We start from the raw sequence: 25,416 nt of genomic DNA on the forward strand, positions 1-25,416 counted from the left end.
CAAACTTACCTCAGGAATGGCAAGGAATCTATTTTGCAAGAAGGAAATCAGGAGACAGCATTCAACAACATGTAAAAGTGACCCCAGTTATTGGGCAAGGGGGGTGAGTCAAATAAATATTTCTCTTGAATGTCTGTATGTGTTAATGCTGCAGGCCAGCATGATTTGTCTGCTGGCCTGAAATTGCTTGTGGATCTAGCAAGGATTTAAAGGGCATGTAAAGGCAAAAAAATAAAATCCCATTTTTACTTTCTTTAATGAAAAAGAAACCTATCTCCAATATACTTTGATTAAAAAATATGTACCGTTTTTATAAGAAAATTGACTGTATGCAGTGAAATTCTCCCTTCATTTACTGCTGTGGATAGGAATTGTCAGATGGTCCCTAACTGCTGAGCAGGGAAACAATCATACTTATGAACAGCAGGGGGAGCCCCCGCCTTACTTCCCAGCCATGCAGAACTCAAGCAGCTTTGTTTATGATGATCCCTAAGCAATCCAGACCACACTGAGCATGTGCACAGTCTTAGTCTTGTTTAACAAAGTTACAAGATGGTGACCCCCTGTAGCCAACTTTAAAAGCATAAATTATTTGTTTGATAAGGCTTGTGGTACAGTAAGTTCATGTTTATATTTAGTATTCAAAATACAGCATTTCTAGCCTTATTCTATTTTAGACTTTACATGCCCTTTAAGAAGTTTAAAGGGCACCTTTTAGGGTTTCGCCCATCTGAGGTGCAGGATAACAGAGCCCACACTCCAGCTGCAGAAAGTAATACTGTTTTGAGCAAAAGTATGTTCCCATACATTAGTAGACAAGTAAATTTTTTGGACACACATTACTACCATGCAGCCTTACTCAACCACACAGGTAATGACCATGAGTTTTCTTTTGTTGTCTCTCTTTTCTGAATCATGCTCCTAAGTTCTATTTTTCTTTCTATATAAATAGGAAGAATGGAATGGCTAATGACTTTTTATTGTTACTAGGAAAATTAGACATTTTGTGTCTATGAAGAAGCTGTACAATAGCAATGACAACAATAAACAGGTAACGTGGTCCCCAGGTACTTTTGCTTTGTGGTGGCTTGCATGTAAGAAATGGTTTTAAAATCTGTTCCAAAAACAGAGAGAGAAATATCATTCATAGATAAGTTACAACAATTTTAACACGACTCATAATGCCATCACATTTTTTTTTTTTGCCTATCTCTCAGCGTCTCTACCAAAAACCTCTATGGGAATCTCATGGAGCAAAGTTGATCAAATTTGAAAAAAAATTAACCTTTCTTACAGAGCTTATATGACAGTGAGGAAATGAAACAAATTTGTTTTAAAAACCTAAATGTTAGACGATAACTAATATCCCGCCTTACCTGCCTTATTCTTCCTTATTTCCCCTCCAGATCTACAAGATAAATCGAGAAGAAAATGCACTTACAGGTTGGCCTTTCCCTCTATATTTTTGTTTAAACAGAACAAAGGTTATTTTGAAAATGGGAACATCTAATACATTCATGACATGTTATTGTGACTATTTAACAAGGTTTCCATAAGCCAGTGGACTTTGAGGGTTATTTGTACCCACTGTGACCTTCAGGTAGTGAAGACCATAGCCACAGCACAGTCTTCAGCTCAGAGTCTGACACCACCTTTAACGTTCAAATGCAGCTTGGCTGGCTTTTATTATACATGAAACAATGCTTCAGCACACTTGCTTTAACATAAGAAATAGCAGTCCCGCTCTAACACCCTCATTGGTGTTCACACACAAACTCACATTTCCAGCACTCACAGGTGTGGAGGTACACAGAATCCTCTCTGGGGCTCACTCTAGACACTCTTGTCTCCTGTGAGGGGTTTCTTTCTTCCTCTTTCCAGTCCTTTTGGAGCTTTCTCCAACTCGTTAACTCAGGGGGAATCACACTCTCTTTCCCAGCTACACACAAATCTCCTTCCTCCACTCAAGGAGGTGTCCACAGGCCACTTACCCTCCTCCACTCAAGGAGGTCTCTAGGCGGAAGCCCTGACGTGTAGTATCACACCTCCTTTTAACTATAGCTTAATTAGCTAACTACCTCTACTTAGGCAGCTGCATGGAATGGAAGGCCCACCCTGCTCTCTTCCATTCACTCCAGGGACACAATATACAGTTTTTCCTAAGCAAATTCAGCAATGCTTGCTGCAACAATACACATTTTCCCTGGAGTTTTATATTCACCAGTCTAACATTAGTGAAATATACACAAGATTGTGCCCTTTTTACACACATATCTTACACCACTTTCAGTTCATTTTCATTGTATCTCGTTTTGCCTAGATGGCTTATCATAATGCTTTCTGATCTTGCTGTGCTTGGCTAATGAAACTTATGTTAGCACCTGATGCTATTGGCATATATGCACTGATTCCCCTGGTCAAGCAGAAGAGTGTTTATGTACAACCCCTGATTCAGTGTGCACAAAAGAGCACAAGGCACACTGAAGAACTGCCACAGACTTCTACACTCTGTTTTAAAGCACAGAGGCCAGTGACATATATAGTGCTCACTGTGTTAGTCTGCACTGCATTCATGAAGGGTGGAGGCAGGTAGGTCACCCTTTGGCTGCAATTGAGTGAGGGATAATGCAACAGGATCTCAGCTGGCCTGCACTCTATGATGCTGCAGGCCAGCTGGGACCCTTATGGTAGAGTCCTGTGCGGGTCCATTGTTTTGAAACCACACCCGAACTGTACCCGCAACCAGCATCCGGACCCGCAACCCACATTGTTACCTGCTTTGACCTATTATCCGACCCGCAAGTACCTTATCCGCAACCCGTACCCGCGACCCTCTGACCATCAAGAATCAGCAAGTGCTGTCATTGTAAACCGGGAGTGACATCATCAGAAGTAGACGTGATCAGAAAAAAGGTATAAAAATTGATATTGAGAAGACCCGCGGCGTGAGGCGCGAACCTGCAGAACTGCCGACCCGCATATATACCCACCCAGAACTTCTACCCACAACCCGCAGGGTACCGCAGGTTTCTGCGGGTAACCCACGGGTACCCGACCCAATGCAGGACTCTACCTTATGGTCTCCTCTCCGATATCTAGAGTATAGAAATAATGGCATTCAGAGACAAGCAGGAACTCACTTGCAAAGCATTATGGATGATACCTAGAAACATACTGCAATGCACCATATGTTAACTGCTCTGCCAAACCCTACCAGCACTTGTAGACAACCCATAAAGGAGCCATTGATCAATTAAGAAGGTTCCTTAAACCTAAATAACAGTGTGGAATACAACTAAAACATATAGGGGTAAATTTATCAAAGAGTGATGTTCCGACACTAGAGTGAAATTCCGCAGCTCTCAATTCATTTCTATGGGATTTTGAAAGGCGTATTTATCAATGGGTGATAGTGAAAGTTCACCCTTTGATAAATACGCCAATAAAAATCCCATAGAAATTAATGGAGAGTGGCGGAATTTCACTCTAGTGGCGGAACTTCACTATTAACTTCACTCTTTGATAAATATACCCCATAGCATCTCATGAGCATAACATTTTCTAAGAAATATTTTGTATATGGAAGTACACCCTAGAAACCTTCCATTCTCTTAAAGAAAAAAATCTTATATGTAAGCATTATTGCTGTTCCCATTCATGTATGGAGAGACAGTATATTATGTGCATTCTTTCTTTGCAAATGTGTATTTTGTAAGAAATTTGAGAAGAGACCAATTTATCAATGTTATCAATGAGTATACTGGTAGAAGGAACATTCTGGATAACATTTTAATTGAAAGCTAGTGTAACTCAGAGTTAAATCAGATGAATGTAATGGGAATTGCCTTAGAAGTGTTTTTAGTAATACACTGGATGTGTACTATCTTTCAGAGTCTCACTCATTTAGGCTTAAAAACAGAAGGAAAGAATCAGTTGATGTAAGATCTATCACCTCTCGCAGTAGTGATGGTAAGTGTTGGACAAGCTGGATGAACAGTAAGAGAGTACTTTCACATTGAAGCACAATTACCTTCTCAGGTACACAATGATGTATACCTGCTTCAGTAACTAGTCTACAGTCATAATTTATAAGCAGCCTAGTAATCATTGCAGTACAGGCATGGGATCCGTTATTCAAAAAGCTCACAATTACAGAAATACCTATCCCATTGTATCCAAATAATCCAATTTTTTAAAAGCTATTTCCATTTTCTCTGAAATAATAAAACAGTGCATTCGGGATAATAGTTCCCATACTTGTGCTTTTATATTATACATTTTCAGCAAAAATCAGCAGTACAATCTTATTCCAGTCCTAACCCTTCCCCCTCAGACATAAACAGCTTACCAATACAATTTGTTCATGTGGTGTGCTACTGTATGTGTATATGTGGATTTTCTAATGTAATAGAGTCTGCAAATGTTATATAAAGTCTATATAGTAGGGAGCCAAAGGACACCCAACAGGGTTGTAAAGTAAAGCAGACAGCGTGCTGTTGCCATCATGAGAGGTTACTACCTTACCTTGCTGTGAAGCAGGACTTTTGTGTGCCCATAGAACCTCTTATTGTCATGCAGTGGCAGAAATCCCCACATTTTCCATGTTCTAATAAAGCAGGTGTAGTGCTTAATGATTGTTTTACTGTCTGAACAGCACCAAGTTTGCAGAACCACAGATACTCTTCGATGGCTCGAATTCACACCATGACTATTGAGGCTCCAATAACAAAGGTAATTCTTACCTGGCCCCAAGCTCATTTGAAGAGATTACCTTGATATGTTTATATAATTAATTATTTGTTGATGACTGTCCAGATAATCTCAAGGCACGCCAAGGAGAAAACAAAGAATGGCAACATGGTAAATTTTGGGAAGCAGTGTGCTGCAAGTAGTAGTGGTAATCAATATGCCCTGTGTGCCTTAGCTCAAGTCTTGTTCTAAAACTACTATAACTTGTAGTAAATAGATAAAAACCTTTGTATAAGTGGCATAAACAAGACTAACCAGAATGTTTTAGCAGAAGAATGGGGTAGAGCAATTTTGTAGGTTGGGAAATGAATGAAGTATTCTTCCCTTTTTGTGAGTGTTCTGTTGGTAAAATGATAGAATTTGATCTGACGTCGCATTTTACCACAGGAATGTTCCTTGTCCTCCTAAGGTCATAAACATCATTAACGCAGCTCAAGAGAACAGCCCTGTGACCGTAGCCGAATCGCTAGACAGAGTTTTAGAAATTCTTAGAACAACTGAACTTTATTCGCCTCAGCTGGGAACCAAAGAAGAAGACCCTCACACCAGTGATCTTGTAGGAGGTTTGATGACTGTAAGTCGAAATAAAATACAATTTAAATGCTTGTTTTACACTTGAAAGATTATTGCAGGAACCTACAGTATAAAGTCATAAAAACTGTGCAGATGAAGTCACGCCAATGGAAAGACAATTGCTTTCCCAAAGCAATGAAAATCATTATACCGATGTAGAATCCATTATCCAGAAAACCATTATCCAGAAAGCTCTGAATTACAGGAAGGGTGTCTCCCGTAGACTCATTTTATCAAAATAATCCACATTTTTTAAAGTTATTTTCTTTTTCACTGTAATAATAAAACAGTACCCTGTACTTGATCCCAACTAAGATATAATTAATCATTATTGAAAGCAAACCCAGCCTTGGGTTTATTTAATGTTTACATGATTTCCTAGTAGATTCATTAGATTCGGTATCTGAAAACCCCAGGTCCCAAGCATTCTGCATAACAGGTCCCATACCTATATATGTGATTTCTGTTGTTCTGTGCTGCTGAATATGATCAAGGGGGAGAACGCACCACTGAAAAAAGTAGCTCACATTCCCAAAGGAAACATAATGGTTGATGATCTTGTAAAACATGGAATGTCAATATAGTGAAAGGGTTGTTATTCAGCCACGGTATGCCACATCATTTTTTACTGCTAATTGGTGGACAGGAAACAACTGAAAGTGGACATTGTGGCTCTAAATATCAAGTTGTGCATAATAGGCTTTAGTTATTGTGATAGGCAGTACAAAGAATTGAGCTGATCATAAGTCAGTAGTTGAGCAAAGTAAATGTGATGTCCAAGTTCACATGACCCAGACTGTCGGCAATGGATGATAACCATAAATGAGCACACACTCACGAAATAGCACAGTCAGGTGTAGCATAAATATTAAATATTTATCAATTCATAGGTAAGGCATACAGATCTATGAGTTTCAGAAACATATGTTTAAGGCTATGATTAAGTGCAACAGAAGTCTGAAACATGTAAGGCTATATATCTTACCTATGTGTTAATAAATACTAATCCTGACTACATGGGACTTCATGAATGCCTGCTCATTTCTCTATGTCCCTTTTATTGCTTTATTCCCACACAAAACGATTAGTTATGGGACCTCCTGGAAAGTTTCATAGTATCTTGTGATAATTAGAATGCAGATCATTGCAGACTGTATAGGTACTGCTGCACTGCTGAACAACTGCCCATGATTTAGTGTAAAACCAATGCCACGAGTAATTAAGCCGTCAGAGAATATGTGCCAGGGATTCTTACTATTCTTTTCTTTTCTCATTGTGAATTTTGGATTTTGTAGGATGGCTTAAGAAGGCTTTCAGGAAATGAGTATGTTTTCTCAAAAAGTAAGTCAGATATATTTTATTTTCTTTCTACTTGATGTATATAGATGTATATAGATCTCATCTCTGACCACACTCCTTGCCTGACATCCCCTCTATTTAATATAGTATTTAATAACCACGTTAGACTGGGGACATGAAAATATTGCTTGGTCTCTTTTTAATTTAATACTCCTGATGTTCTAAAATGCTACCAGAAAATAACCATGCCTGGCTGCGTGTTCCAAAGATGTTACCAACTTATACAATGTTCCTTATGTTCCCCTTAAATAGCACATTCTGTTAGGAGCAGTTATAAAGAGAACTGTGCTCTGCAGGACACCAGTGCATTGGCTTGTTATATGTACATAGAGATATGAGAGGTAACCATTCATTTTGAGTTTCAGACATGCACCACAGCCATAGCCACCTTTCAGTGCCAATAACCATCAATGATGTCCCACCTCGTATCGCAGAATTACTAGAAGATGAAGGTTCTTGGGACTTTAACATATTTGAATTAGAAACAGTTACTAGTAAAAGGTATGTTGCTCTTCTAATCTCTTGGCATCAATAACTATTAGACCCAGTGGCCTGACTTTCAGGCATTTCATGTCCACTTTGTGCAAAAGTTTTCCAGCTCAGTTCTTTGATATTCAGCATAAAGGATTTCCAGCAGGGCAAATGTAAACATTTTCACTGTGTTTTTTTATGCTCCATCAATGTCTGCTATGAAGTTTTTGGTTTATTGACGCCAGGGGCATCTTCAATGATTCACTGCCATCTTGTGACAGGACTGTTATGTTTTGGGTAGCCGAGGATGAGGAGAGTATAACAGTGCTTTATTAGAAGGCTCACATGTAGCCATTACACAACTTTCACTTTTAAGCTACCAGGAAGTATGCACAGTATAAGTCTGGGCACAGTGACATCTACAGGCCATTTGTATAAACACCACAAGGACTACCCCTTTGCCTCTTCTGTAATGTGCAGTAGGCTCAGTTAAGACATTTTATGTGGTCTACTACATTGACATGCATGTGCTTCTTCTAAAAATAGTGCATAATTTTTGATCTGTGTGTGTTTGCAGACCGTTGGTATACCTTGGTTTAAAGTTATTTGCTTGTTTTGGAGTCTGTGAGTATTTGAATTGCACAGAGGCCACACTTCGCTCCTGGTTACAGTTAATTGAAGCCAACTATCATACATCGAATGCCTACCACAACTCTACGCATGCTGCTGATGTCCTACATGCCACCGCTTTCTTCCTGCAGCAGGAGAATGTTAAGGTACAACAAGCTCATTCTAAAAACAAGCTGCAATCACAGATATAATGTCACCTGCTGAGTGAAATTTACTTATACACTATCACGTAGTGACGCACTCATGTTCTGATGACGTCACAAGATGTTGTTTGGCGCCATTTTATGTTTAAATAGATTGTTATTTTCACTGTGCACACCACCTGAGGAAGGCTCTAGTATCAGAGCCGAATATATATATATATTTGTGGGTAAGGGGCTCCCCTTAAATCAGGGGCTGGTTTACCCTAAAACTGGCCTCAGCACATGATCAGTATTGCATAACAACAGCATTTGTGTACTCAAGGAAACATATGAGTCTAAATGGCCATTTCTCCACACAGCCTTCTAGACAAGTTTTTCATGACAGTTCTCGTTTTAGGGAAACCTCGACCAGTTAGACAAGGTGGCGGCGCTAATTGCTGCCACGGTACATGATGTGGATCACCCCGGCCGGACTAATTCCTTCCTCTGTAATGCCAGCAGTGAGTTAGCCGTATTGTACAATGATACAGCAGTGTTGGAGAGTCATCATGCGGCACTCGCATTTCAGCTCACAGCAAAGGACAATAAGTGCAACATCTTCAAGAACATGGACCGGTAGGTACTACCTGCTATTTGTCTCATACTATGAAACAGTGCATACATTTATTCATGTGGAACAGCTCTAATTATACACAGGCAGGCTGGACCTTTGTAGGGTACCTTTGTTTAGCTAGTAGATCGGTTTAGCTGATAGTTCTATATGTTTCAGCATGCACAACTGAAGGCCTAGGGCTGGGCACTGTCCTTTCTTCACTAGGCTTATGAGACATATGTGCAACTGGTGTTGGCTGCTTACAGTAACTGTACATTAGAATGACCTATACAAATTGTTTATACAAATATAGGATCCGCTATTCAAAAACCAGTAATCCAGAATGCTCTAAATTATGGAAAGGTTGTCTCCCATAGACTCCATTTTAATAAAATAATTCATATTTTTAAAAATTATTTCCTTTTTCTCTGTGACAATAAAAAAGTACCTTGTATTTGACATCAGCAAAGATTATTGGTGTGTAGACAATCCTATTGGGTCTGATTAATGTTTCAGTTATTTTTTAGGTATGGAGATTCAAATTACAGAAAGTCTTCTTATACGGAAAACCCCGGTCATGAGCATTCTAGATAATAGTTCCCATAGCTGTACTATAACTATGAATGAATGAAAGCTAAATCATATTTAATGGTTTATAATGTGATGTGAATGCATACACCCTGTAGATAATGACCATGTTCCCTCCCCGACAGGACACAGTATCGGACTCTCCGGCAGGCAATCATTGACATGGTTTTGGCAACAGAAATGACCAAGCATTTTGAGCATGTCAACAAGTTTGTCAACAGCATCAACAAACCCATTGCAGCTGAAGACAGCAATTCCAACGTAAGATATGGGTCTTGGGTATTTGGACCTTCAGTATGAGACACTTATGGTTCGCTGGCAGTTGACACTTGGGTCATATTTCCTTATTAGCAATCATTTTTGGATCCAGAAATACTGAATCTGACAAAAAATGCTGAATCTGAAGCCCAATTCTCACAATAAGATTTATTTTAAAAATGACAATTTTTGTTCAGAAATGACTTCAAAATGTGCTGGGATTTAGCAGAACCAATTAATGGATTTGATAGATCTCTAAAATATTATAGACAGAACCTTCTTTATATACTTCTATAGGGCCCTGTTGTACAATAGTAGCACAATAATGTATCTCCTTTATAAAAAAGATCAGGTTCAGTTCTAAAACCTGGAATATTATATGATTTAGTAAGACAGTGCCAGGGGCCATGAGGAAACTGGGATTTTGAAAAGTCTACGAAGGGGCAAGGTTGAATGCGAAGGGATGGAGTTTGGGCAGATCAGGAGCTGGGTTTGGGCGGGTCAGGGGCATGAATATCAGTTGTATGGATAGAAATCTTAGTTCCAAGATGGATTGCAGATAAAAATTATCTGTGTTCTATAGGTTTAAGGATTTTACTGGAAGTACCAGTGGGAAATCTAAGTCCTTTATTACAGTATTTCTCATGTAATGATGATCAGTGTGGCTGGCATTGCTGACCTACCTGCCTCTGTTACAGGGTGAGGGGAGTGATTTTGAGTGTTCCACCAACATAAGGAATTCTCCAGAAAACCGAATCCTCATCAAACGCATGATGATCAAATGCGCAGATGTAGCCAACCCATGCCGCCCCTTGGACTTGTGTATAGAGTGGGCTGGAAGGATCTCTGAGGAATATTTTGCACAGGTATGTTACTCTTCCTTTCTCCTTTGGGCTAGAAAGATGGTTTTCCTATCGGAAGTGAAAATTGACCAGTACCTTAGTATTTACATCTGCTCCAGTGTTTTATTCTGCCCTACTTGCGCAAGGCATGTCATGAACTCCTTTGTTTTGCAGACAGATGAAGAGAAGATACAAGGATTGCCAGTTGTAATGCCAGTGTTTGACCGAAACACCTGCAGTATACCCAAATCTCAGATATCATTTATAGACTATTTTATTACAGACATGTTTGATGCATGGGATGGTAAGTTGGCTTGCTCTATCTTTGTGATTTAAATATGTTGCACCTGTTAATGTTGTGAAGTGATGCAAACAATTTAGGTTTATGGTCACGAGGCACAAGGTATTTTTTCCACCAGAGCAAAAATGCCCAGCAGTGCCACGTGTCCTTGACTTTAACGAAAATTACATTACACCATGGGTACAGGCATATTTTGGCCTAGAAACACTGGCTATGGAACCACCCAATGTGCCATGACACTATGGCTACCTCTTTTTGTACTTTGTAGGGAAATAAGGGACAGGTAATGGAATTGATTATATCACAAGCAGTGTTGTCCAACTTTTTTCATTTGTGACCTGACTGTCCACTATAACACATGTCTGGGAACCCCTCTCAAGAGGGCACTTTCCATAAAAAGGTGGCTGGCACCTCGATAGACCTACCAGCCCCTTCTGGGCAATCAAACTTTTGCAGTCCTTGGCTTCCCTGCAGGGGCTTTGTACCATTCCTGATAATTTGGGTAAGCTGAGTCACAGACCCAGTGGGAAACGTAAATGACCAGAAAGCTCTATGGGTGACATTAGCACCCACGCCAAAAGCAGGCTCTTCCCACCCAGTGGGCGAGCTCTCCACATCCAATGCCTCTTCAGGGGAAGAGGAAGACAATGAGGATGACGGCATAGGCTGAAACCTTCAAAATGATGTCGACAGTACCTTAGGTACTACAGATTATGCAAGCATTGGACCAATAAGCACAAACTTTGGGCCTATTCAAGAGAACACAAGTCTTCAGTATGCATTCTTTCACATGAGCAGCTCCTCAGTGGAATTCCCCTGAGCAAAAATTTCAGGCTACTCCAAAGTAACCTGCAATTCTACACCTTTCCTTAGGACCTAGTGGACAAGTGTTCAAACCCTCTGACAGTTGATGCCCCAATGTCAAGGCTATCCAAGTCCACAGCCCTACCAGTTTACTCATCTTCTGGATGAACCCTACGCCCAGTCCTGGCCTCTGCCTGGATAGCCAGAGCCATACTGTCCTGGTCTGAATCTCTGCTCAAAGACATTCAAGAAGGTGTACCCAGATCTGACCTCATGTCATCAGCAGAATCAGTTGCGGAGCTTCTGCCTACCTGTGTGGGGCCACATTGGATGGTTCTCAGATTAACACTCGTATATCAGCTTTATCTGTAGCAGCTTGCAGAACTGTGTGGCTCAAGAACTGGGCAGCAGTTCATAGCTCAAAGAAGTCACTAACTTCACTCCCCTTCGAAGGAAAAGACGTTATTAACTTAACTCCCCGTCAAAGGATGCTGACTATTTCAGAAAGATCTTTAAAAAAATATCTCCCAGGCTACGGGGGGGGGGGGGTTAGCACATTTCTTCCCAGACCAAGACCAGATCCTCTACATCTTCCAGGCGTGGAAGAATGTTTAGTGGCCAAAGCGGACACTTCACAAGACAAAACAGTTCTCCTTGCCGTTTGCACTTTCGGCCGAAGCCAATCGACACGGGTCATACGACATAGAAGACCAACAGGACCTATAGCAAGCCCCTCAGCTGAAAAGTCCACGTCAGTCTGATGGGACACCCCCCTCTGGAGTCGTGGAAACCTATAGGGGGCAAGTTACTACGATAAAATAATTTCCGAACTCTTATCACCTTCATTTTTCATCCCATCACCCCAGAAAATTTCTCATGTCCAGAATTCCCTCCAATCCCACCAAGGCCCAGGTCTTTTTGGACTGCATCAACAAAGTGGAGCAAACTGGAGTGATCATACCAGTTACTCTGCCAGAGAGAGTCTCTGGATTTTACTCCAACCTTTTTATAGTCCTGAAGAAGGACGGCTCCTTCAGACCAGTAATGGATTTGAAATATCTAACCATATTTATCTGATCTGCCCGATTCAAAATAGACTTCAAGGATGCTTACCTCCATGTGTCGATTTGGCCACAGCTATTGAAACTGTTGCAAGGAATCAGATCTGCCCTTTCTCTAATGCAACATTCCAAGAGCCCTCTCATTCCTTCAGCAAGGTCTTTAGTTAGACCTGAAACTGAGTTTCCTGAAGGTACAGGTATCAGAATTTTCAGTCCTCTTCCAGTCACAGCTGGCATTTAACAACTCTCTGCGTACATTCCTGCAGGCAGTAGTAGCACATGTGGTTCCTCCATTTTGTCCACCAATACCAGTATTGGATCTTAATCTAGTACTGAGACTCTACCGGACACTCCATTAGTGTGAGTATTACTCACAATCACATCCTTCCTGCCAAAGGTGTTTCTTCCTTTCACATGAATCAAGAGATTGTGGTACCATCCCTGTGTCCTGATCCTAAGAATGACAATGAGAGACAACTTCACAGTCTGGATGTAGTCAAAGCGCTTCACTGGTATCTGTAACCATCCAAATCCTTCCATTGTTCTCAATCTCTATTTATAGTACCATCTGGACCTCGCCGAGGCAATACGGCCTCCAATACTTTAGTCGCACGGTGGATCAGAGAGACCATTTGCCATGCCTATCTATCCAAGGGATTGAGAGCCTCTTGGACGTTTAGCAATTCTGCTTCATTGGATCAGACTGCTACCTGGTCTTATGTGCTCACATTCACCAAATTTTACAGTCTAGAAACGGTTTCTTCAGCTGAAGCCTCATTTGGCCGAAAGGTGATTCAATAACATGTCAACCTTATCTCGTTTCCCACCCTGCTATTCTGGGGATGCTTTGTTAAGTCCCCATTCTTTCCCGGTGTCCCTCTGAGGAAACAGGATTTTGATACCTGCCGTTAAATCTGTTTCACTGTAGTCGATAGGGGGACACAGGGCATCCCGCCCCTACAACGCATCCAGCTGTTGTCCTTGTTGGTCATGATGGGAAAGGTTTCCCTGGTTTACCAGTTCTGCACATTTGAGTTATTTTCCTTTTATAGCAGTATCTTTGGTACAAACTGAATGGATTGGGTACATTGTGGAGTTAAGCCAGAGTGTACCTGGCACGCCCCTTAATTTATCCTGCCTCCTGGAGGTTGGAGCTTAACCCTATATGTTCCCTATAGATAAACAGATTTAATGGTATCAAAAATCCTGTTTTTGCTTTCAAACTGCTTATGCTTTCTTTATACAAATGCAACATGTCATAATATCATGTCTTGGATGTTTTCTGCTTGTTCTGCAGTTGGTTGTCCATACATAGGCCTGTTTTTGTAATATTAGATAGTGTGTACATGTTCTTATCTAACTGCTTTGCAAATGGTTAAAGGAATAGTAACAACAAAAATTTTAAGCGTATTAAACTAATGAAAACATAATGTACTGATTGTGCTGCAGTAGTACAACGGGTGTGTTTGCTTCAGAACCATGACTATAGTTTATATAAACAAGCTGAGATGTTGCCATGGGGGCAGCCATTCAAAGGTGAAAAAGTAGAAAAGGCAATTCTACTTGAATGACTACTTGAATGACTGCCCCCATTGCTACACAGCAGCTTCTTTATATTAAAGGAACAGTTCAGTGTAAAAATAAAGACTGGGTAAATAGGCTGTGCAAAATAAAACATGTTTCTAATATAGATCCAATAGGTGATAGATTCAGGCGGCACTCCGGATAAAAGTCAAGAGAACTTTATTACAGCAATAGGGTTAACATCCTCGCCTTACACGTTTCGAGAAACACTCCCTTAATCATAGGCATACAGAAAATAATATTAATATAAATATGTCAGGTTGTGTCTAGTGTTAAAGGAGAAACAAACCCCTTATTAAAAAAACCCTACCCCACATAAACCCTCCTCCCCCAGCCTAGCTGTTATCCTGGGCAAATACCCCTAACATTTTACTTACCCCACGGTGCAGATTCAGGGATCGGAGTTCACGGCAGCCATCTTCCTGTTCTTTGGTAATCTGACAACAAGACAATCGTGGCGGCGCATGTGCATTTGGAGCAATTTCCCGGTTCACGACAACTGCGCATGCGCAGAAATTGCCGTATCGCCGGAAGAAGACACGAAGACCCGGAAGATGGCTGCTGTCATCAGGTTTTACACGTGGTTGCTCCTCATTTAAAAGTTCCCTTTAGGAGAGCCAATTGGACATGGAGGAGGAAACCATACTGGGCTCTAAAATATTCCCTAAAGTGGGGGCTTTTCTTGATACAAACTTAATATCCTTAAGGGAAATCACAAATAGTAGTACACGCACTCCTGCAGCCAAGGTGGTTAAGGTAAAAACTCGAAGCTTTATTCCATCATATTAAAAGATACACATCCTAACGCGTTTCGTATTAAAAGATACGTATCGTTTGATACGAAATGCGTCAGGATGTGTATCTTTTAATATGATGGAATAAAGCTTTGAGTTACCTCTCTGGAGGTAAAAACCTTCAGTAAAATGAAAAAAAATATGTGTAAGTAAGAACTCCAAAAGCAATAAAGTGTAGTTAATAAAATCTTGTGTGTACTGTCCAGTGTTTGTGAGTGTCTCAGTGATAGCCTGTAGGCCCATACTATGTGGTATGGAAGAATACAGGGACTTTGCATTAGTCGAAATCCAACAGTAAGTGTCTAACCATGTGATGTCAGTTAGTTTCTCTAACAAGTGACTAGAATCCCTTAAGTAGGAGTGTAAAGGTGGCCATAGATGCAAAGATTCGCTCGTTTGGCGATGTTGCCAAACAAGCAGATCTTTCCCCGATATGCCATTAACAGGCATGGCTATATCGGGGGTAATCTGATTGTTCGGCCGTATGGCCAAACGATCAGATTACGATGTGCCATGAGCTCCGGTGGGATCGGTCGGGTCAAAATCAAACCTGACCGATCGACCAAACGACCGATCTCCGCCGGACGAAAGATGTCGGCACACGCCACACACGATCTGAAAATCGTACGTATTCTCGATTCGTACGATTGGATCTGTGTGTCTATGGCCACCTTAAGTGTGGGAAACCAAAGGTTTTAAGCATGAGTCTAACCAATCAGATAAGCCTGCATTGGATGAAACGATGCTGACCACAATGGGTCTCCCCTCAGATGAGGTCAGAGATTTATGTATCTTTGGGAGGTGGTGGAAAATCGGCATGATCGGGGACCGGGGAATGAGATATACAGCAGCTTGTTTATATTAAAGGAACAGTTCAGTGTAAATATAAAAACTGGGTAAATAGATAGGCTGTGTAAAAATAAAACATGTTTATAATATAGTTAGTTAGCCAAAAATGTAATCTATAAAGCGAATGTCTAACATAATAGCCAGAACACTACTTCCTGCTTTTCAGCTCTTTAGTCAGCGACTTTAAGGGGTGGTCATATGGGACATGACTGTTAAGTGAGTTTGCAATTGATCCTCAGCATTCAGCTCAGATTCAAAAGCAACAGTTATGACTCGTATGCCTCCCCCTCAAGTCACTGATTGGTTACTGCCTGGTAACCAATCAGTGGAAACCAAGAGAGCTGCAAAGCAGGAAGTAGTGTTCTGGCTATTATGTTACACATCCAGTCACTCCAGCCTTTATACATTACATTTGTGGCTAACTAAATATATTAGAAACATTTTTTATTTTGCACAGCCTATCTATTTACCTAGTTTTTACTTTTACACTGAACAATTCCTTTAACTATAGTTGTGTTTATGAACAAAACACCCCCGTTTTACCAGTGCAGGGAAACAATACATTAAAGTGTAATTACTTTAAAACACTTTAAATTTTGGGATTTCCACAATGTGAATACTTTCTTTTTTTGTTTTAGCCTTTGCCCATTTGCCCAACCTGATCCTACATCTGACAGAGAATCACAAATACTGGAAATCTTTGGACGAGTTAAAGTGTAAGAGTCTCAGGTGTTCGTCGGACTGAAGCAAAGAGCAGAGAACCCAACAGTGACCTCCTCGACCAATCTGCACTGTGAATTATTCCCTAATGAAAGTGATAGAGGTAAAGGGGAAGTACGCCGGCTCAACCCTCGCTTTATTTAGTACCATATGTACCAACGACAGTGACTGCATTAATGGGAAATCCTGTACATTGGCATGGCAATACGAGGGGACCGTGTATCAACATAACTTCCGGAAGGCCAGATTTTTTTTAAATGTTAAATTTAAAATGAACATGTTCTCATACTAAGTATCAAAAAGTCAAAGACATATATTGAATGCAGTGTAAATGCATTTATCACATGGGGCTATAGACTACTAATAATTATGTATCATTCATGGAAATGTGAGGGCGGGCGACCTTTGGCCAACCTTGCCCAGCACAATGGAGTGCCAAGCTTTGCCCATGCCTGGTTTGGAGTATAGAGAGTAGACCACTCTGTTTTCTAGTAACTTGTTGCACTTTAGATTTTCTAATTCTGCATTATACACGGGTCTGCTTCTGTGCATGCAGCGCCCACTGTACACAGATCTCTATTTTATTTGAAGCTATTGTACAGAACTACACAATGACGACAGCATTAAGGGATGCTATGTACATATCCTGAAAACTGTGGAGAAATACGGAGCGGGAATCCTTCTTATTGGAAGCTATTTGTGCTGCTAATATTTATAGCTTTGTCTCTGGTTAGATTGTTTTCTGCTGCTAAACCAATTAGAAACACACTCATAATCCTAGAAGCCAAGTGTAGCTAAACTTTACCCCTAACCAGAGAATACAAAGAAAAGGGCACCCAGACACCTAAATAGGAGAAGCCATGGATAAGCCGATACACCCCCTCTCATTGCACATATTGTGTTAAGGGCTAAACATTTTACTAGCTAAAGTGGGTTTATAAACTTTTTCTGTTGTTATTGCAGACTAGAGCCTTATCCTCGGAATTGTTTTGGGTCCTCGTAATCCCATCCAGCAGTGCATGTTTTAAACCTCTCCCTAGTAAGTTCCATTATAATTATGTCAAATCTGACTTAGCCACTGACTGTTCCACCCAGGCTCAGAGAGGGTGATTCTGGGTGATTCTGAGGACACAAACACTGTAGTTTGCTTTCAGCAATGTTTTTCAAGTCCACTGTGTTCCATTGAGCAGCATAGGATAAGGGTATGATGGTTTGTGTACGCAAGTACATACTCTTAGGGGCAGATTTATTAAGGTTCGAATGGTAAATTCAAATTTTCTATTTGGATTTTTGGTCAAAACTCACACATTCGTGTTAGGAATAATCCAAACTCGAATTCGAGATTTATCATACCTCGACCCTGGGAACAACTCGAATCCGATAGTCGCCATGTAAAACCTGCCGAATTCATGTAGAAGTCAATGGCAGAGGTCCAGTGACTCATTTGAACATGTTAATAGCCTTCCTGATATTTAAGTTTTTTTCAGAGAAAAAACTCTATTTGAGTTCGGTCTAATTCGACTCCAGTGACCCATTTGAAGATGTAAATAGCCTTCCTCATATTTGAGGTTTTTATCGGAGAAAATTCACGATTTGAGTTCCGTCGAATTCGATTCCAGTGACCCATTTGAAGATGTTAATAGCCTTCAAAACACGATTTGAGTTCCGTCGAATTCGATTCGAGTTTTCGGGTCAGTGATATTAGTTCGACTTTTAGATGTTTGAATTTTTTCCTTATATAAGATACCATTCCAGTTCGAGGTCATTCGAGGTAAAAAAAAAAAAACTTGACCTTTGATAAATATGCCCCTAACTGTATCAGCGAAACCCAATCCACATTTATTTGCCCAACTGAAGTGAAACATAGTACAGTAAGGGAGCACAAGGGCCTTTAGCAGCACATACAAAGGGTCACAGTGTTGCCGATTCTAAGCAGCATCCTAATGAGAACCTTGTCTGTCCAGATTATTGCACTTTGGTGTTTCCCATAACTTCCAGATAAAAGCAGTGCGGGGAAACACCAACGTGTCTGGTAACACTTGGGTTATGAAACCCCACTCATGCGCAAAAGCCATGTTTAACTCTATTTGTCAGATGTATTGTAGCGCTAATCACATTGGGATATGGTCACTAATGGTGGTTGTACATGGGTCAATAAACACTGCTGTTTACACGGCACGGCAGTTTATTGGGTGATGTACGGAGCCAAGGATATTGCTAAATCCCTTTAGATGAGGACCTCCTCGGTGCATTGATGTAGTCCTCTTCCAACAGTCTCCCATCTAAATATTTGACCCACGGGCAAATTGGGGGAAGGATCCACATCTTTGGTGAGCTCTCCGAGTAGATCTTATAATGTATGCCCAACTTCAGACTCTATCAAGCAGATTAACATTTGCTTCTGCAGAGCCCCTTAGTCTCAAATATTTGTCTCCTTCATTTCTTTGCGAGTCATAACTGTAAATGCCTTTGTTTTGATTGTAAAATTCCTATAGCATAAACCAGTACTAACTTAATATCCTAAACTTAACTCAGCCACACTCCCAAAGCACAAGACATATTTTTCTATGCCTTCACATGGTCACAACTGTAAAAGCAAGATATTAATGCAAATGTACAGTACTATAGTGGCACTGTATGTGTGTATATATCTATATCTATATATATATATATATATACAGCAACACACTGTATATATACACACTACTAGAGAAAAGTGCTTTTGAAATCTTTGGTTTAAACCCTGTGTCCTTAACCAAGCTGTGATTGTTTGTACGTTCTTTGTACGCTACCAGTGGGGTCGGTAATATATTTCTGTGACGGAGAATAACCATCGGAAAGAATAACACTGTAGTAATGGCAAAATACACAACAGGTGAGAGGGGCTTGGTTATAGCAAGAAATACCAGCAATTATCGACATAATGTGCCAACATTTTCTATGTTTTTTCTATCAGACGAAATCCGTTCATACAATGTACATGCAGAGAAGTGTACAGAAGCTCTATTTTTGTTAGAATGGCAGCAGAACCCTCCTGTGACATGGAAACAAACACTGCTTTGTATTATAATGCCACACTGCGTGTATCCATGCTTGTGGTGACGTGTCTGTTCTCGTGTGTGAGCCTCTAATCGGTGTTTTTTTGAAAAAAAAAACACTCCGTTTTAACAAAAACTTTACAGAAGTTTTTTTTTTTTTACAGTTTGTTTTTAGGATTTAAAATTTATGTTGCCTGTATATGTTGTATCTCTTTTGTTACGTGGAAACAGTAGGACTGACACGTATGGATAATGGTTCCTGCTGGCAACTGTGACTGTTGGGAGTAATTGAAGGAGTCTGACAGCTACACAAGGAATTAGTAGCTAACGGCAGTGACTTTCATGCGTATCCAGGCTTTTGTACCATTACTCAAATATCAGTAAAATTATATGAAATTGTTACTTTGCCTTCTGATTTTGTTCTTGCTAACAGGTTAATTTAAAGGTCTGTTCCGTAACTAAAGCTGACCGTACACAGGCTGATAAAAGCTGCCGACTCTGTCCCATTGGCCTGTGTATGGGGGGGGGGTCAGGCCTGCCTGAAAATCTGCCAAATATTGATGGGGCAGGATTAAAAATCCAGTTAGGATGAAGATCACATTGGCTGATTGATGCAGTCTGTCTTAAAAGCTAATATCTTCCAAGTTGGCATATCTGGGAAAGATTTGATGTTTCGTGGATCTTTCAGTGTATGGGCAGCTTAAAGGAATTGTTCAGTATTAAAATAAAAACTGGGTAAATAGAAAGGCTGTGCAAAATAGCAAATGTTTCTAATATAGTTAGTTAGCCAAAAATGTAATGTATAAAGGCTGGAGTGACTGAATGTCTAACAGCCAGAACACTACTTCCTTCTTTGCAGCTCTCTTGGTTTCCACTGATTGGTTACCAAGCAGTAACCAATCAGTGACTTGAGGGGTGCACATGGGTCATAACTGTTGCTTTTGAATCTGAGTAATAATAAAACAGTACCTTGTACTTGATCCAATCTAAGATATACTGTGATTAATCCTTATTGGAAGAAAAAAACGCCTAATGCGTTTATTTCATGTTTACATGATTTTCTAGTAGATGTAAAATATAAAGATCCAAATTATGGAAAGATCAGTTATCTGGAAAACCCCAGGTCCTGAGCATTTTGGATAACAGGTCCCATACCTGTAGTAGCATAAGGGGAACAGTGTCTAGCCATGTACTAGGTTACGTGTCAGGCCAAGTAATTGATTGTTTAGGATTGTTGACATCTGATAATAGTTTACACAATATGCAGGTACCACCAGATTTGGCATTAAAATGGCAAAACTAGCAATATGCATGTTTATGTAATGTTGTAGCACTGAATAAAACAAGTAGAGCCAGGTTAGCCAGTGCAGATGCAGCTGAGCTATAGCAGTGCTGATAGACATCCAGAATACACCATGCTAATTATAAACAAATATCATTACCAGCACCACAAACAGCAGGTACTTCTAGTTCACAATGTACCTTAAAGCAATTACAGTCATAACTGCGCCCTTCTTTCTATCCCCTTTGTAAAATGTTTCTACAACAGCCCAAATTGGGTAGTTCCAGCTTTCCTGGACATAACAGCCTTATCCTTAATTGTAGACGAAAGTGGCCTGAAATGCTTCCAGGGATGAACTACGACTCTTGACAATCTATCTGCCTCTTCCATCTAAGTCCATTATGAACATCTCTGAGCAAACTGCACACTTAGCACTAAAACCAGATCTGATTTGCTCTGCGTAGGACGGGGAAACCTCCTGAGATTCAGAAATCTGCTACTTCAGGGCACTTTGATAGCGCTACTCCCTGATGTCAGGATTAATGGAGGGAATTATTACTAGTGCAGTCTCAACAAGACTCTCCTATATTTTTATAGCCAGGAAAATTATTACTGGCACTATGGGCGGAAATACAAAAATAAAGAAATGCTAAAATAAAATATAAAACATTTTTATGCAAATAAAACGTTCATTGTAAGAGCAGCACAATGCAAGCAGTGGTGGTCATTTAGTTCCAGGCTTAAACTAAAATCCTGTAAATCTAATCATGTAAAAAAGATGTTTTGATCTATCAGTCTCTGCTAATATTTACCCTGGATGAATACTGCAATACTCCATGCATCTTCATCCTGTTACTCTCCAGTTACTATAGACCAGCAGTTCCCAATGTAGCTCAACAGAATGAACTACCAGAACCAGAAAGGAAAATAAACAAAAGAGGAGAGGATTTCATTTGCAACAAAGTTCGGGAAATAAAGTAAATCCATTGGAGGGATCATAAAACAATAGTGGCCAATTTTATAAGATACAAAATATGGACACTTGTTCAACACCCCCCCCCTCCTCTATTTTGCTACACTAGAGGTCGTACACTTAGGGATATCCTGTGCCCCTCTGATAATAATAGTCAGATAATGAAAGAAGATAAAATGTTCCTGGGCCAGCCCAAGAAGGGTACCTTTGCGTGCTTAAACTGCATTTGTTGTTCATCCATAATAAAAGGAAACACGGTCTGCCATCCTACAAAAGGGACACAAATTAAACTGAGAGATTATGCCACTTGTGAAACTAAATATGTGATATATCTGTTAAAATGCCTGTGTGGCTTGGCATATATTGGACAAACAATTAGAGCAGCAAAAGACTATTAAAGGGATACTGTCATGGGAAAACATGTTTTTTTCAAAATGCATCAGTTAATAGTGCTACTCCAGCAGAATTCTGCACTGAAATCCATTTCTCAAAAGAGGAAACAGGTTTTTTTATATTCAATTTTGAATCTGACATGGGGCTAGAAATTTTGTCAATTTCCCAGCTGCCCCTGGTCATGTGACTTGTGCCTGCACTTTAGGAGAGAAATGCTTTCTGGCAGGCTGCTGTTTTTCCTTCTCAATGTAACTGAATGTGTCTCAGTGGGACATGGATTTTTACTATTGAGTGTTGATCTTAGATCTACCAGGCAGCTGTTATCTTGTGTTAGGGAGCTGCTATCTGGTTACCTTCCCATTGTTCTTTTGTTTGGCTGCTGGGGGGGAAGAGGGAGGGGGTGATATCACTCCAGCTTGCAGTACAGCAGTAAAGAGTGATTGAAGTTTATCAGAGCACAAGTCACAAGACTTGGGGCAGCTGGGAAATTGACAATATGTCTAGCCCCATGTCAGATTTCAAAATTGAATATAAAAAAATCTGTTTGCTCTTTTGAGAAATGGATTTCAGTGCAGAATTCTGCTGGTGCAGCACTATTAACTGATTCATTTTGAAAAAAACTTTTTTTCCCATGACAGTATCCCTTTAAGGAACATAGAGGTAACATCAGGAACTTCAAAACAGGTACTGCAATGGACACCTCGGTCTCCAGACATTTTTATATGGAGGGACACAGGTCCGGACTGAGAATTAAAATAGGCCCTGGCATTTCCGGTACACAGAGGCCCAATCAGCCCACACAGAGGCCCAAACATCTCCCACCAGCCCACTAAATACTGACTTTCTATGGGACCTTATAGCAGCACCTCTGGCATTTGCAAGAACCCACAGATTGCCAGTCCGGGCCTGGAGGGACATAATCTAAGACAACTGAGGTGGATGATATTGGAAAAAGTAAATATGCCCAAAAGGGAATGGGACATTCAGCAAATCCTTTCACAAAGGGAAGCTTATTGGATGGATACAATGTCCCCGAGAGGAATGAATGACCATTGGAGCCTTATTCCCTTTTTATGATTGTGAATTGCTTCTGTTTTTTTCACAGATATTGAAGATTGCCCATTCTAGAATAGCATGTTGCTATGCAACCTGCACTGTAGAAACCAGCTAATAATGGTAAGAGCAAAATATAATTAAAACCAGCTTAACTGAACCAAACCAAGGGCATTCAATTTATACCAGAGCACCAGAGTTTTCTGCAGGTAGGCTTTCAATAGAGCAGTTCCTGTTTGTAATTAAAATGGAGAAACAATTTTGCTTTTAACTTTTGTAATGTCTGTACATTTTGTATACTGTTTTCAGCTAGTGATAACACTCACGTTGGTCATAAATTTGCATTTCACATTCACAATTGGACTATGCACATCACTCATCACAGATGAGCCAAATCTTACAAGAATTTTAAGCGATTAAGGAGGACTAAAGAGTTAAATGGCTTCACTCGGAACTTGGTGGGTGGAGTTTTCAGTGAGAAGCTATCAAGTTGTTTGTTACACACTGATTTTACACACTTGAAAAAGGGCCTTGGTGCCCGAAACATGTCGAGTGGACACACAATAAAAATGTAATTGCAGTTATTCTGCCTTCAGTGTGTGATTCTCAAATTCGTATATATACACTGTTAATACAAGTAGGAGGCCAGGGACGGAGCCCCCAGGGAATCACTACTATGGATTACTAAAGAGTACGGCTAATGTGTGTAAGTTTATTGTAAGGACAATTATCCTCTGTGTATGTCCATGACATATGTCCTGTCTTGGCAAATAAAAAAATACCTTGTTAAAAACATTGAATTTTAAAATTGTATTAATAATTAGTATTTACATTTCTCAAACCCATATATATATATATATATATATATATATATATATATATATATATATATATATATATATATATATATATATATATATATATATATGGGTAACAGATATAGTGAATAAAGTACCCCCTCTTGTAAAATATAGGAATATTATAAGTTACCGAGGAGTTTCATGACCATATAAAAACACGAGGCCGAAGGCCGAGTGTTTTTATACGGGTCATGGAACTCCGAGGTAACTTCTAGTATCCTCATATTTTACAACTGGGGGTACTTTATTTATTATAATACACAAATTTCAATGAACCATGTGACAGAAATGACATCAGAACTCACCGTTTATAACTGATGACATCAGAACTCACCGTTTATAAGGATATAATTTACAGGATATTCATGGCTTTTGTGTATTATAAAAGAATATTAAAACTCCTTGGGGATCATCTACATACACAGATTTGACCAAGGGTCCATAACCAATAGCAAATTGTTTGTATAATGAAAGCAAACCTCTGATTGGCTGCTATGGGTTACCAAACAGGGCAAATTCTCCCAATGCTAATATATAAGCACTGCTGTTTCAGGTGTATGAGTCACATACCATTGGCAGAGCCTGGCTGGTAGCGGTGCTGACTGGGTGCGTGTGAATGCGCAAACACATGCACGAGCGAACACGTACTGCCGAATGCGCGAACACACGCTGGCGAATATGCAATACGCGCTGACATTTGTGCGGACACACGCTGGTCTGCATGTGTGGATACACATGCGCACATGTGATATTCACAAAAGTAGGTGTTAAAGGAGAAGGAAAGGTTAAAATTAAGTAAGCTTTATAAGAAAGGTCTATCTAAATACACCAGTAAACCCTCAAAGTAATGCTGCTCTAAGTCGTCTGTCAAAAGAAACACAGCATTTCTTTCCTTCTATTGTGTACTCATGGGCTTCTGTATCAGACTTCCTGTTTTCAGCTTAAACCTCCAGGGCTAGGGCTTGAGCATGCTCAGTTTGCTCCTCTCCCCCTCCCTCCTCCCCTCCCTGCTGTAATCTGAGCCCAGAGCTATGGAGGGACTCAGGCAAGAAGTGATGTCACAGCAAGCTAATATGGCAACTGCTATACTAAACAAACAGAGACAGCATCTAGAATTGTTTACTCCGGTATGGAAAAGAATTGTAAAGAATAAAAATGTTGTTCTAGCTTGCACTGCTATGGCTTATCTATTGGCAATAAACTGCGTGGTAGTTTTCCTTCTCCTTTAAGTTGAATGCACATTGGGCACAAGCTCCAACATATGCCATATAGCAGGAACCTACAATGACCCTAGAATTGTGGGCAATTATATACTTGCCAGATGCTTAGTTTAATTATGCAAACTACATGACCTACAAATTGTACCCTACATACATGTTTACTTAACCTGTTACTTACAGAGGTTAGACAGGTTTGCGGTCAGATGAAGGTATGAGAGAGAACAATTAAGATGTAAAGTAATCATGAATTAGGGTGTAAAATAATCATGATAAATAGAC

General features: G+C 40.1%; 1 protein-coding gene across 2 annotated transcripts in view; it reads left to right on the plus strand.

Moving 5' to 3' along the window:
• Positions 1-16,889, plus strand: part of LOC108707272 (high affinity cAMP-specific and IBMX-insensitive 3',5'-cyclic phosphodiesterase 8B) — a 68,798-nt gene extending 51,909 nt beyond the window's left edge. The window contains exons 9-22 of one of the 2 annotated variants that reach the window (XM_041580518.1): positions 15-103; positions 991-1,051; positions 1,407-1,443; positions 3,892-3,969; positions 4,655-4,731; positions 5,159-5,323; positions 6,618-6,663; positions 7,041-7,182; positions 7,730-7,928; positions 8,323-8,540; positions 9,231-9,366; positions 10,062-10,229; positions 10,380-10,509; positions 16,237-16,889. In XM_041580518.1, the coding sequence (XP_041436452.1) occupies positions 15-103; positions 991-1,051; positions 1,407-1,443; positions 3,892-3,969; positions 4,655-4,731; positions 5,159-5,323; positions 6,618-6,663; positions 7,041-7,182; positions 7,730-7,928; positions 8,323-8,540; positions 9,231-9,366; positions 10,062-10,229; positions 10,380-10,509; positions 16,237-16,343 (1,653 nt within the window). In that variant the 3' untranslated portion in view covers positions 16,344-16,889. The remainder of the gene's footprint in view (positions 1-14; positions 104-990; positions 1,052-1,406; positions 1,444-3,891; positions 3,970-4,654; positions 4,732-5,158; positions 5,324-6,617; positions 6,664-7,040; positions 7,183-7,729; positions 7,929-8,322; positions 8,541-9,230; positions 9,367-10,061; positions 10,230-10,379; positions 10,510-16,236) is intronic. The other variant, XM_041580519.1, reaches the window with a different exon arrangement.
• Positions 16,890-25,416: the final 8,527 nt, after the last annotated feature.

The sequence above is a fragment of the Xenopus laevis genome, chromosome 1S (assembly GCF_017654675.1).
Source record: "Xenopus laevis strain J_2021 chromosome 1S, Xenopus_laevis_v10.1, whole genome shotgun sequence".
Lineage (NCBI taxonomy): Eukaryota > Metazoa > Chordata > Amphibia > Anura > Pipidae > Xenopus > Xenopus laevis.